Source organism: Callorhinus ursinus, unplaced genomic scaffold (genome assembly GCF_003265705.2).
Source record: "Callorhinus ursinus isolate GAN/ISIS: 27379988/994484 unplaced genomic scaffold, GSC_fseal_2.0 scaffold5, whole genome shotgun sequence".
NCBI classification, from domain to species: domain Eukaryota; kingdom Metazoa; phylum Chordata; class Mammalia; order Carnivora; family Otariidae; genus Callorhinus; species Callorhinus ursinus.
Genome location: NW_027397067.1, coordinates 73,843,886 through 73,857,598, shown reverse-complemented (window position 1 = coordinate 73,857,598; position 13,713 = coordinate 73,843,886). Strand labels below are relative to the sequence as shown.

Sequence of the window (13,713 nt, the reverse complement as noted above, 5' to 3'; positions counted from 1 at the left end):
TTTGTACTATTTACTGTGATTGGGATGGGGGATGTTTTTTAAAAATATTTTGCACATAGCACTTTCTCTTTTTTTATTTCTTGCAAATGGATGGAAGGCGAGAATTAATTTTGTAATAATAATACATTAAAAACAAAACCATAAAACTCCTAGAAGAAAAGATCAGGAGTAAGTTCCTTGGTAATGATTTTCATTGCGGCAGGGAGAGTTTGACACCAAAAGCAAAAGCAACTGAAGCAAAAATAAACAAGTGGGACTACATCAAACAAAATGAACACGCAATCTACCGAATGGGAGAAAATATTTGCAAATTATGTATCTGATAAAAGGTTAATTTGCAAAATATGTAAAGAACTCATGCAACTCAATAAAAAATATTTTGTGACTTAAAAATGGACAGAAAATCTGCATAGATATTTTTCCAAAGTAGACATACAAATGGCCAACAAATATATGAAAAGGTGCTCAATGTAACTAATCATCAGGAAGATGCAAATCAAAACCCCAATGAGATATTACTTCATACCTGTTACAATGATTCTCAAAAAGACAAGAAGTAACAAGGGTTGGCGAGGATGTGGAGAAAAGGAACCCTCTTACACCGTTGGTGGGAGTGTAAATTGGTGCAGCCACTGTGAAAAACAGTATGGAGAGCCTCAAAAAATTAAAAGTAGAACTTATCATATGATCTAGCAATTCCCCTCCTGAGTACTTATCTGAAGAAAATGAAAACACTAATTCAAAAAGAGATCTCCACCCCCATGTTCTTGCAGCATTATTTACAATACACAAGGCATGGAAGCAACCTAAGTGTCCACCAAAAAATAAAGGGATAAAGAAAATGTGATTATACGTAAATATAATGAAATACTATTAAGTCACTTGAAAAATTATATGTATATTGAAGTACTATTCAGTCATCAAAAAGAAGGAAATCTTGCCATTTGTTACAACGTGTATGGAACTTGAGGGTCTAATACTAAGTGAAATAAGTCAGGCAGAGAAAGACAAATACTGTAGGATCTCACTCATATGCAGAATCTAAAAACCAAAAAACAAAAAACAAAAAACAAACGAACTCATAGATACAGAGAATAGATTAGTTCTGGTTGCCAGAGGCAGGTGGCTGTGGGAAAATGGGTGAATGTGGCAATAAACAAACAGACAAAACAACTTTTGGGAGGTGTCATCCATTAAACCCCTCATATATGAACATATAAGGATGAATGAGGATGAATTAGTGATGTTCTTCCTAGTCCAGAATTGGGTAAAACCAATTAGGCACTTTTGGGGAGGGGTCTGGGGAAATGCGAGAGGAGTAGTGGGAATTCCAGGAGATGCACTTTCTATTCTTTACGGCTAAGAAAGTGGTGGGTAGGGAAAGTGGATGGAGGGTAATGTTTTTGGAAAACTTGTTAGCAGGAATCCCTGTTGGGCTCCGACTTTAAGGACATGCAATCCAACAAGGCAACTACCCTTTGTATGGAGGCTGTTTTTTAAAAATGTCTTTCCTGAGATGCGTGGGTGGCTCAGGCGGTTAAGCCTCTGCCTTTGGCTCAGGTCATGATCCCAGGGTGCTGGGATTGAGTCCCACATCAGGCACACTGATGCTCCACCTGCTTGTGCTCTCTCTCTCTCTCTCTCTCTCTCTCTCTCTCTCTCTCTCTCGGACAAATAGATAAAATCTTAAAAAAAAAAAAGTCTTTAGTTCACTCAAATCATCTCTTTAAAAACATTCACAAAGACCTTTTGAAGTTATTATTATTCATCTTACAGATGGGGAAACTGGCTAAGGAAGTTTAAGGTCACCCGACCAGCGAGGCGAGTGGCGGCACACCCTGACCCCCTGGCTCGGGAGGGCGTTAACTACCCAGACAAGGCAAAGTGGAGGGCAGGATGAGAGGCATGCCTGGCAGGCAGATCCACTAGGAAGCGAGAGTCCTGTGGTGTTTAGCCTGGCCAGTTGATCTGGGGAAAGGGAAACAGTCTGCGGAAGGTGGAGTGGGGACGGGGAAGAGGACTCGGTGTCGGCGGGAGCCTCTATCTATGCTACGAGCCCTCTCTCGCGGAGTCTCTCCTTCCTGTTCCTCCTGGGCGCTGGAAACGCGGCGGAGCCTGGCCCCGCGCGGCCGCCGTAGAGTCCCCGTTGCCATGGTTCCCAGGGTCCGGTGCGGACGCACCGAGGCGTGACTGGGAAGCGCGAAGGAAGACCTCAGGGTCCGGGTCTTGCTTCCCCCGCCCGCGAGCCGAAGAGGTGCCATGGGCCGGAGTAAGCGTCCCCTCCCACCTGCCACCCTCGATTGTGCCCCTTCCCGGCGTCGTCCCGGGTCCCAGGGGACACAGACCACCACCGCCCCTTCCCGGCCCGCGCACCCCGGCCCACTTGGGCCCTCCGCCCTCCGCAGGCCCGGCTGTGCCAGCCTCTCTGCCGACCAACCCGGCGGGCAGCTTAGCTTCTGCGAGCCTCAGGTTCCTCATCTATAAAATGGGGTAGGCGAGAAAGGCACGCGACTTCACGATAGGGGGTGGTGGAAGGCGCAGGGCTTGGCGTCAGACGTGCCGGGTTCGGGCCCGCGTGTAGCCCTGCTCGCCCTGTGGTCCTGGGCGAGTCACTCTCCGAGCTGCAGCCTTAGCACTCGGGGATGGCAGTGTACGTGGTGGGGGAGGGAGCCCGCTCTGGAGCCCGCCTCCTCCCCCTTCCAGCCTGGAGACTTCGAGCCAGTGGCTTCACCCGTCTGGGCCTAAACCTCATCTCCAAAAGGAAGGCAATGACAGTATTGTTTTAGAGACCTGGCTAAGTGTTGTCAAAGTGTTTGTTTACAAATACACCCACAGAAGGTGCAAATGATGGGATTAACATTTATATTGGATTGAACCATTTACCTACCAACACAATTTCCGATCTTACTCTCATTTGTGACAATTTTGTACAGTTCAGCCTAATTGCTCACTTACCGTAAAAGTGTCATAATTAATATTTTTAAATCAAGAGACTGTGCTGGGGGATGGGGTTTCTGCCCTGGAAGAGCTGACGGGTTGGTGGAAGGGGCAGGTGATTTGTAAATAGTAAAAGCCCCATTCCTAAACCACTTACTGGTATTCCCTCTCTAAAGCAATAGACAAAAAAAATTAGACCAACAGCAGTAAAAATTAAAGGAAAACTTTGTTTCCCACTCATGTAATCCTTAGATATTACAAAAGAAAAATGAAAAGCTTTGTCCACACGGACTTTGTGTATGAACATTTATAGCACATGCTTTCATAGTAGCTAAAAAAGGGAAACAATCCACATATCCGTCAACATTTGTTAATGTGAGCTGGACATGGCATGATTCCATTTATTACCTGGCCCCCAACATGTCCCCACTCTGGTAAGAATACTTGGCAATGCTTTGTGTTTCCAGATTAATGACAACTCAAATCCTGTGTCCAGCAGGCGACAACGTGATTTGGTATCCCCCCCTTCCCCAGTGTATTGTTATTCAAGTAAATGGCCAGCAGTCCTTTTGGAAAGGATTGGATCAATCATTGCCATGTACTCTTGGCGACCCAGCCTCTCTTTTAGTCAGTGGGTTGTCGGATAAAAATACAGGACACCCATTATTTTTATTTGCTAAATCTGAAAACCCTAGTTTCAGGTCCAAAAACTGACTGAGGTCTGGCAACTAGGCAAGAGATTGTGAATTTTTATTGAGCCAATTGTCCTTAGCCTTCCGGTCATCAATCCTTGTTGTATTTTGATTGCACAGATTGCATGGTACCTTTGTTGGCTGCTTGTCTATATTGTTCTTAGGAATGTCATGTTCTGTTCTCCATCTTCATAGCCCTCCATGGATGTGGACCACTGGCCACCACTCCAACCTTGTCCCTCATTATGGCATCTGTCCACCTAACTTCTAAAGTTAAATGTCCCTACTTGGCCTTCATTGTTTCAAGAGTCTGTCATCCCAGTTTCTATCAATTAGCCCACCTCTAGAACAACATCTCCCCTGGTTAGCCTTGGCCTTGTATTTGTCTAGTTTGGGACTCAGGTTAAAGCTGGCCTTGTAGAATTATCTCAGGAAGTATTCTTAAATTCTTAAGTTCTCTTAAATTTTAGAGAAACGTTTATGTACAGTGGGTATTATTTTTCCTTAAATGTTTGGTAGAATTTATCAGTGAAGACATCTGTGCTGTGGTTTCTTTGTGGGAAGGTTTGAGTTACATATTCAATTACTGTAGTAGATACAGGGTTGTTTGGTTTATCTGTCTTCCCACGTGAGCATTGGTAGTTTGTGACTTTTAAGGAATCTTCCCATTTAATCTAAGTTCCTGAACTTATTAGCATGAAGTTCTTACTAGCCTTTTAATACTATATAATCTATATGATGTCATGCTTTCATTCCCAATAATGGCAATTTATGTCTTTTCTTTTTTCACTGATTGGTTCGGCTAGAAGTTTACCAATTTTATTTTTTAAAGCATTTTTATCGACTTTTCTCAATTGTTTCTGTTTCTATTTCATTGAGTTTGGGTATAATCTTTGTTATTTACCTTCTTCTGCTTACTTTGGGTTTAATTTATTCTTTTTCTAGTTTCTTAAGGAAGAAGCTGATGTTTGAGACCTTTTTCCTTTCTTTAGGTATTTAGTGCTCTAAAATTTCCTCCAACTTATGTTTTAGCCATATCCCACACATTTTGATATGGCTTTGCATTTTTTGTTCTGTTCAAAATACTTTCTTATTTCCCTTTGGATTTCCTAATGTCCAGTTTTTTTTTTTTTCATATATTCTGGATTTTAGTTGTTTTAGGCTGAAAGTTCAATCTTGTTCCTATGACTCCATCATGTCTGGAACCTGAAGTCCCTGCTCCTCTTGTGATTAAGTCCCGGTGCTGGTTCTCTGTCCTCTCTACCCTCTGATTTCAGGAAGCAAACCTCTTTAGATGCTGCCAGTGTGGTACTCTGGCTTTTTTTAATGTCCAACTAATCACACCCAGGCTTTCCTTATCCAGCAGCAGCCACCCAATGCAACTGTCTTTGAGTTTTTAAGTTACGATTTCCCCCATACTTCTCTACTGCCTGATGTGTCATGTCACACTTACTAGTGCATTCCCTTCCATTAGTATCTTATTTGCTATAGGTTGAATGTTTGTGTTCCCCAAAATTCATATGCTAAAATCTCTTTCTCTTTTCTTTTTTCTTTTCGTCTTTCTCTCTTTCTCTCTTTCTTTCTTTCTTTCTTTCTTTCTTTCTTTTTCTTTCTTTCTTTCTTTCTCTCTCTCTCTCTCTCTCTCTCTCTCTCTTTCTTTCCTTCCTTCCCTCCTTCCTTCCTTCCTTCCTTCCTTCCTTCAGAGAGGGTGGGGAGGAGGGGCAGAGGAAGAGGGAGAGAGAGAATCTTAAGCAGGCACCACGCCCAGCACAGAGCCCAACATGGGGCTCCATCTCACAACCCTGAGATCATGACCTGAGCTGAAACCAAGAGTCGGTACTTAACTGACTGAGCCACCCAGGTGCCCTTCATATGTTGAAATCTTAACCCTCAAAGTGATGTATTAGGAGATGGGCCTTTGGGAAGTGATTAGGTCATGAAGGGGGAGCCCTCATGATTGGGATTATTGCCCTTCTGAAAGAGGCCCCAGAGACCTAGCTTGCTCCTTCTACCATGTGAGATTCCCATCAGTGGGGAAGCAGGCTCTCCCCAGACACCAAATCTGCCCATGCCATGATCTTGGACTTCCAGCCTCCAGAACTGTGAGAAATAAATGTTTCTTGTTTGTAACCCACCTACTTTATGGTATTTGTGTTATGGTATTCCAGATGGATTGACACTGTTCTCTTTGCAACGCAAGTGCAAGTGTTAAACATCCCATAGCCACCTTGTGCCAGACACTATCTGTGCTCCACCACCCACCAGTGGGGGTATCCCCATTGCACCCCAGGCAGCAGACTCCAACTCTGGAAGCCCATCTTGGTTAGCATCTGCCTTCACGTACCACTTTTGGTATCCACTCTTCCGGGTTGGGTTCCCCAGGAAGCAGACTTTTCGATGGAGATTAGCATGCAGGAGGTTCATTAGGGAGTGTTAGTGGAGTGGGTAGGGAAGGCAGCAAGACTGGACAGGGAAGGATGTTGGGCTGTGATGGGTTTTAACAAAGGACGTAGCTAACCAACCTGGAAACTTGGAAGGACCTCTAAACTGGGAACGGACCTTTTGATTTTCCCAAGCTGAGGTGAGAGGGCTGGGCCATTAGGGCCCCTAACAGCCAGTCATTGGATATGGGCTTTCCTGGGAAGGGGCACGATGTCAGTTGAGGTGTCTCTTCAGCCGAGTGACTTATGAAGAAGGTGGGCATCTGTGAGCAGTCTGCTGGCACAACTCCCAGCAGCTAGAAGAACTGATCATTCAGTTTTGAAGGAGGGAACTGGGCAACACGGCATCTACCATAGGCCGGAGCACCCCTTCCTCCTCTGTTTATCGGGCAAATACCTACTCACATTTCAAAACTCAGCTCAGGCTTCTTCTCCACGATGCCTCTTTTGACCTCCATCCTGTCACTCAGTAACACTGGTCACTCCCCACTCCTTGTTCTTTCTGTGTTCTGTCACTGCCCCAGAACCCTTCACTCATGTTCTTTAAGAGCACTCTCTACGTGAGTCATTGGCTTGGGTCTAGTATGGCTAGCAGTGCTTGTTATCGTGACCCCAAGCCAGTCACAAAAGGCAGGGCAAATGAGTAATTCTGTTTTTAAAAGTGTCCATTGAAAACAATTAAAAGTGTAAATGCTACAAGAGGTGACTTTCTCCTATTTGTCACCCCTTCATCTCTGTTACACTTCTGTTTCATAGATGTATCTGCTAGGTGTTTCAAGATGTTTACAAATTCTGCTGAAATCTGCCCTAAACATATACTATCGATTTTATTCTAATCCGGTGAGATATAGAGGGCTATTTACAAAACATAGTATAAAGCCTGAATGAATGAACACTTCGTTATTGGCCTTGGGAGTTTCTAGAACTTTGCTCAATACACTGAAAAACTTCGTAGAAACAAACACGGCCTGACAACTGCCAGTATTCCAGAAACCTTCTCCTTCTGCCCTTCGCCTCACCCCTACCCCGAAAGAGTCATTTTATTGACATTCTCTCAAGTTATTGAAAACCCAGTCATCCCACGGCATTGAAAAGAAGCGTAGGCTGGCCGGTGAGTCTTCGTTAAAACTTTGGATTCCTCGGCAGCTTTCCATTAGTGAGATAAGTCTGAATCTGTGTTTTAACTGTCCGCGTTCTTCTCAGTGCCTACTGCTCCACTCATGCAGGTCTTGGCTAGCGCCCTCTGTGGGTGAGACACTTCTCAGAGCCCACTGGGTCCCAGATTTTGCTGTTTCAATTTTTCCAAAATAAGGAAGCGAAAGCACTGTGTTTCATAGAGTACCTGGGCATGTTCTTCTACCACTGGGTGGTAGGCGTGGTAGTACTGTCTCTCTGGAGACAGGGTTAGGGTAGACATCCTAACGCTTCCAAAGCAGCTTTAAATCCCTGGAATGATTTCTTGTCATTGCAGTGCTGTATTATTTGGAGTAGGACTTTCTAAAGGTGAACAATGCTCCTGGGAGTAAACGAGGGTTTGGTCTAAATGACATAGAGTGTAAAACTACAAAATGCTTTCCTGTTGAAAAGCGTTGGAACACTGTTATCCCCAAACACGTACATACTCTTTCACGTTTCTTCTTGGGGACTCTGGTTTCTTCGCTGATGGTTGCCATTGCAGGTGGACCAGCATTGTATAACAGCAGTTTCCTGAGTGCTATAAAATGGGGGGCCATGCCCCAGTTTGCTTTCCATAGAAGAGCTCAGGAAAGGGCCGCTGGGTGCCCCAGACTTTTGCAGTACTGCCTTCCTCTGTGATTCTCCATTTTTTCATCTATCCCAATTGCGTAAAATCGTTGCTGTTGGACAGGCTTCCCTATGGTGCTGAATCAACCTTAGACCCCCTGTGTGTGTGTGTGTGTGTGTGTGTGTGCACAAATGAGTTATTTGTGCAAAGGGAGTTTCCTCTACCCCCATCCCTTTCAACTGATAGTGATTTTTATCATCTTAATTCTCGTGGTTAGGAGATTCAGATCGACGTAATTCCTTCCTAATATCTACCTGCCTCTGAAAGGGAGGAGTTGACAACTGCATGGAAGTGATCAAGTTCACACAGAAAATAGCATTGTGAAAAGAGTTTCTTAATTTTAAGAAAGGTGTAGCAAGAGAACATGGGAAGGATATTTGGTATCTGGAGAGGAACCCGCGGGTCTTTAGGGTTCGACAAATCGGAAAATCCTCTAAGGCTGCGGAGCTGGAGTGGCCCGTGATCCCTTTAGCGTTTCCAAGGCCCAGGCCGGCGCCAGTGGGTTGTGCAGATGCTGACGTAGCCATCCCAGACCAGACACCATGGTGCTTTAACAAGACACTTTTAGAATTCCCCTGACCACATTGGACTGCACCATACTTATAGATGACAGCTACTGTGGGATCCAGCTTGGGTTTATATCTTTAACATGAATGTTCCACTAAGCCTTCCAGGGTGACCCACGGAAAGAATATAATGGACGCTCATGTGTCAAGTTATAATCGAACTGCCAGATAAAATTCATTTTCCTCTCTCGACAAGAGTATAACAACCCAGAAGGCTACATTTAAGATGTTTCTCAAGCTCCTCGGGTTCTGTGCCAGCGCTGGGGAGGAGGAGGACGTCTGGCGAGAGCGGGCTCCCCGGTCCACCCCTCCCTTCTCTTCCTGTCCCTGGCTCCATCCTTGTCCCTCAGGCCCTGTGTGTGGCGCATACTCCAGCCTACATATCTATTCGCATCTCCAGAAAAGAGCTGCTCCTTGGACACTCCAGGGGATAGGGGTGTCTTCGGGAATGAACCTGGAGAAGTGGCCAGGGTAGGGCTTAGAGGCAGGCTTGGGGCCCCTTGGGCAGAGAATTCTAGTGTTCTGCCTGGGACAGGCTCTGGAGGGAAGGGCATGGGCCCTGGATGGGCACATCCTCCTGGTCCCTTTGACTGTAGGTCTGATGGCAGCAAGGCCTCCAAAACCCAGCCCCCCGCTCCATGGATTGATATAGTTCAAGTTACACATACCCCACTGGTCACTGAGGGTCTTATTCATGGTAGTGAATAATTCCCACATTTCATTAGGGTAGCTGAAACGACATTGGTTGTGTCATCCCAACACCTCGATCCCTGTTGCATCCTTACAAAGAGAATTCTTGGAGCTGCTTACAGAGACAGCTGATACATTTGACTTTACACAGCAGCTTCGCCGTGTCCTCAACTTGGCTGCACCCATATATTCATTATCAGTTGATTTTAGCTGTTAGAACCAACTTCGGTAGTGGGATGTGTGGAGAGTAGTTTTAATGCCCAAACCAGGCTTGGTTTTTGGAAAGTCCTTTTCTGCTTCCATCGGCTTGCCTACTAGCTGTGGCCTCCAGAGACGGCAGAAAGCTGTCAGCGGCAGGGACCCCGGTGAGCTGGGGCTGGCAGGGGCTGCCCTAGTAGCCCCCTTCCCTGCTGCCTCTTTGGCCTGACCCTCCCCAGGACCTGTCTTGCAGCCAGCTCTGCCTGGCCAGTTGAGCCAAAGCTTAGAACAGCAGGGAAATTCCCCAGGTACAGTATTTTAATCTCTGGACATTTACATTTCCCTTGTCTTTCTTCCAAACAACTGTCATGGCAAGCAACCCCACCTCCTTCTACCAGAAATAGCAGGGGTTCAGCTAACTGCACACAACTGATCGAGTTCGAACCTGTTTTCACATTTTTTTAAAAAGGCCAACTCCTGGAGGGTGTTATGCTGAGTGAAATAAGTCAATCAGAGAAAGACATGTATCCTATGACCTCACTGATACGAGGAATTCTTAATCTCAGGAAACAAACTGAGGGTCGCTGGAGTGGTGGGGGGTGGGAGGGATGGGGTGGCTGGGTGATAGACATTGGGGAGGGTATGTGCGCTGGTGAGCGCTGTGAATTGTGCAAGACTGTTGAGTCACAGATCTGTACCTCTGAAACAAATAATGCAATATATGTTAAGAAAAAAAAAAAAAGATAGCAGGAGGGGAAAAATGAAGGGGGGGAAATCGGAGGGGGAGACGAACCATGAGAGACGATGGACTCTGAAAAACAAACTGAGGGTTCTAGAGGGGACGGGGGTGGGGGGATGGGTTAGCCTGGTGATGGGTATTAAAGAGGGCACTTTCTGCGTGGAGCACTGGGTGTTATGCACAAACAATGAATCATGAAACACCAGGTCAAAAACTAATGATGTAATGTATGGTGATTAACATAACAATAAAAAATTTAAAGAAAAAAAAAAAGGCCAACATCCCCTTTCAGGATGTGGTATGGAAGTAGGGCAGCCGAGGGGCCTGTGCAGAACTCTGTCTCAGCTAGGGGAGCCTGTACCATTGAGGAGGCCTGAGATGTCTTGCGAGGCTCTTCCTTGCTCCTGTTTGGGGCGGCGTAGCGTGGTGGCTAACAGCCCACGGTCGACGCCAGACTCCTACACTCACAACCCGGCTCTGGCACTTACCACCTAGACCTTGGGCAAGTTATTTAAACTCTCTGTGCAGATGAGGACATCTGCCGAGGGTAAATACTCATACGTGAACACACGCAAAGCATTTCGGACAGTGCCTGGCACTTTGTAAGCGGCAATAAATAAATCTTTATTATCTCTCAGGCTGGACATGCAACGTTCCACTGTCCACCTAAAATGTGGACATTAAAATGGATTATTGATGTTTTTAATAGCACTGGAAAACACAACGATTTGTCCATTGTCATCACGTCTTTACCTTGAGTGTGTCTCATGAAGGGGATTCCTGTCTTGCTCTTGGCTCCAGGCTTGGACCAGGGCATTGTCTCCAGCCCCTTGGTGCCCCCGTAACAGAGCAGCCCCCCATGCTGCAGGGCACTCCTGTCAGCGGGCCAGGGACTCTCCTCACCCTCCTCCTGTGAGCGACTCCTTTTCTTCCTCCCAGAAACAGACCGCAGGGTAGCTGCCTTGTAAGATTACAAGGCAACATCTAGGGTACGCCTCTCACTTCTCTTCAACTTTAGTAAAACTGATAAATGTCAGTGGAATGAATGGACCTTTCCTTACGGAAATGGTGGGAGGTGCTTTCCTGGTTTTACCCTCTGGCAGCCAGACCGTGCCTCTCAGTCTGAGTCACCCTGTCTTGGTCTATTTAGTGAGTCTCATCCAGTTCAATCCCATACCACCATGGGATTCCGTATCAACATTCTCACGGTCATTACCCTCCCACTCTGTCCCCATCCAGACAGCAAAATGTAGGTAGACCCTGTGCAAAAAAAGACAAAAAGCTCTCTGACTCATCACGGTGTCAACCAGCAGGAGGCAGCACCTCTCCGTTCTCTTCCCTTTTGAAAATCGCTGGGGCCTGGAGGACTGACATCAAACTGGGAAGAAAAACCAATGCATTCGTAATGTAATAACCTGATGATGAGCACAGGGATGGAGATGTAATATGTAACAAATTTTCTTTCAGTCACAGAAGATCTTATTAGACGGAATGCTGAACACAATGACTGTGTAATTTTTTCCCTGGAGGAACTCTCCTTGCATCAGCAAGAAATAGAAAGGCTAGAACACATTGACAAATGGTGCCGGGATTTAAAAATCCTCTATCTTCAAAATAACCTCATTGGAAAAATTGGTAAGTCTTCAGGATTTTGTGCTCATGGTTTCTTTGACATTTTGAATGGGAGAACTTTGGGGAGAGCAGTGTGATTCTTAGAGGAAGACAACATGGGTGAAAAAGAGTCATACAGGGGAAACAGACACGGCCGGCTCCTGGGAGCTGTGCGTGGACCCTCTCCCGGGGCTCCCACGGATGCCATCGAGGAATTGCAAGGGGCCCTTAAAGGTGGGAGCATACTTGTTGACCTGCTCATTTATAGCCTGGTTTTGTCTGTTTGAAAGGAGAATAGAATCCAGGCGTTCGTCATAGTTTTGCATCACTCCATAGAACTGAAAGGGTTGTGTGCAAGTTGAGCAAACGCTCAGATTCCCTGGGGTGGCTGATTCTGCCCTGGTTATGGAGAACGTGGATGTGCAAGGCATTATTCTCTGTATTGGCTATCAGAGGGGTTCCACAACTACACCCTGCTCACTGCTCCAGTTTGTAATGGGAATGAGAAGTTGACAGATCAAAACATCAGCATTATAACTGACAAAACCTTTTGGAGAAGGTGGCTTAGCCTTGTGGCCAAGCGGGCTTCCTAAAACTGCCCTCAAATTCCATCCGTCCACCTGGTCTCATGCAGGCTGGGCAGTACGTGGACCTTGCGTAGGGGACGAGAGTGCGTACTCTTTGCTGGCAGGGAGACCCCAGCAGCCAGGGGGGTGGGGGGACTGTCCATGCCCAGTTCCTTCTCCCACTTCATCCATCAGCTAGGTGGGCCTGCCCCACAATCCCCTGGGGAAGAAAGAGTTAAGTGGCAGAGAGAAGGGAGGCCTGTGGAGTCACTCTGAGGGGGTCCTGCCACCCAGAAACAGGAGCGCCCCCCACACTCAGAAGAGCAACCTGTAGTTTAGTGGCAAGAGGAGGCACAGGTCCTGATGGGCTTGGTCCCTCCCTCAGCCAGTGAAAATTGTGTGAAATTAGGTCAGGTCACTTAGTCTTGCCGTGTATACGCCAGGGACTGCGTGAAACAGTCACTCAGATGCTAGCTGCTACGGTTGCTGTTGACGTTGTCATTTACCCAGGCTAGCCACGTGGAGGTAGGGGCAGAGGTGGGGGGAAAGGGATGCTTAGGGTCCACAAGGCAGAAGGAGTGCCAACCTCTGTGGGCCGTGGTGCCAGAGCCAGAGGTCGGCTTTTAGGTTCTGTTTGAACTTGCCCTCGAGATGTGCCGTGGTTCTCAACAGGGGTGTTTGGCAACCTCTGGAGACAGTTTTGGTTGTGACAAGTGCATGCAGGGCAGGGGAGCACTACTACCACGTATAGGGCACAGAGCCATCGCTAGCCATCCTGCAGTGCACGGGACGGCCCCGCAAGAAAGGACTCCGGGCCCACAACATTAGTATCCCCGAGGGCGAGAAACCCTGCTGAGGTGGTTGCCTCTGGTTTGGTGGATATTTGAAAATTGGTCCTCGGGTTGCAAAAAGCCTAGATTTTGCATTATTTTTCTTTTTTGAAGATTTATTACAATTCTTTATATTTCTTCAGATAATTATTTTCAACATCTTTCACTTTACCAGAAATTAGAAACTCTGGCACATTGTTCAATTAAAAAGGCTGTTACAGAAAACCACCAGCTTTTGTGCGGGGCGGGGCATTAACGAGCCGTCCTAATTGTACAGATCTAAAAGAGTTCCCGAAATTTTAATCTCCACAGCTGGGTCCATCACAATTACTAATTAGTAGCATAGTATTTCAGGCCTTTTCAGAGCTGTGAGAAAGCTTAAATTTTTGCTTCCAAAGTATTCTTAAATTAAACACTCTTTTAAATCCTAATAATGGGATTTTTCAGTGCTGCTCCACCCATAGGAATGTAGGCGCTTATTTAGCAAGCAAAAGTATTTCTCTAGGATTCGCACTTGCCCTGGTGCCATTGAGGTAGAAGTTTGCAGAACAGTTGCCTCTCCTAAAGCTCTGGTCCTCGTTGGGAGATACAGATGGGCTCGGGGCGAGACTGTGCTGAGCGTTGACCCAAGTGTGAGTC

General features: G+C 46.3%; 1 protein-coding gene across 5 annotated transcripts in view; it reads left to right on the top strand.

Moving 5' to 3' along the window:
* Positions 1–2,137: 2,137 nt before the first annotated feature.
* DNAAF11 (dynein axonemal assembly factor 11) overlaps positions 2,138–13,713 on the top strand; it is a 75,135-nt gene continuing 63,559 nt past the window's right edge. For all 5 annotated transcript variants that reach the window (XR_012378351.1, XM_073893217.1, XM_073893219.1 and 2 more), the window contains exons 1-2: positions 2,138–2,269; positions 11,535–11,702. Coding sequence is in view for 4 of the 5 variants with exons in the window: in XM_073893217.1 (XP_073749318.1) it covers positions 2,260–2,269; positions 11,535–11,702 (178 nt within the window). In the remaining variant the exon portion in view is untranslated. The remainder of the gene's footprint in view (positions 2,270–11,534; positions 11,703–13,713) is intronic.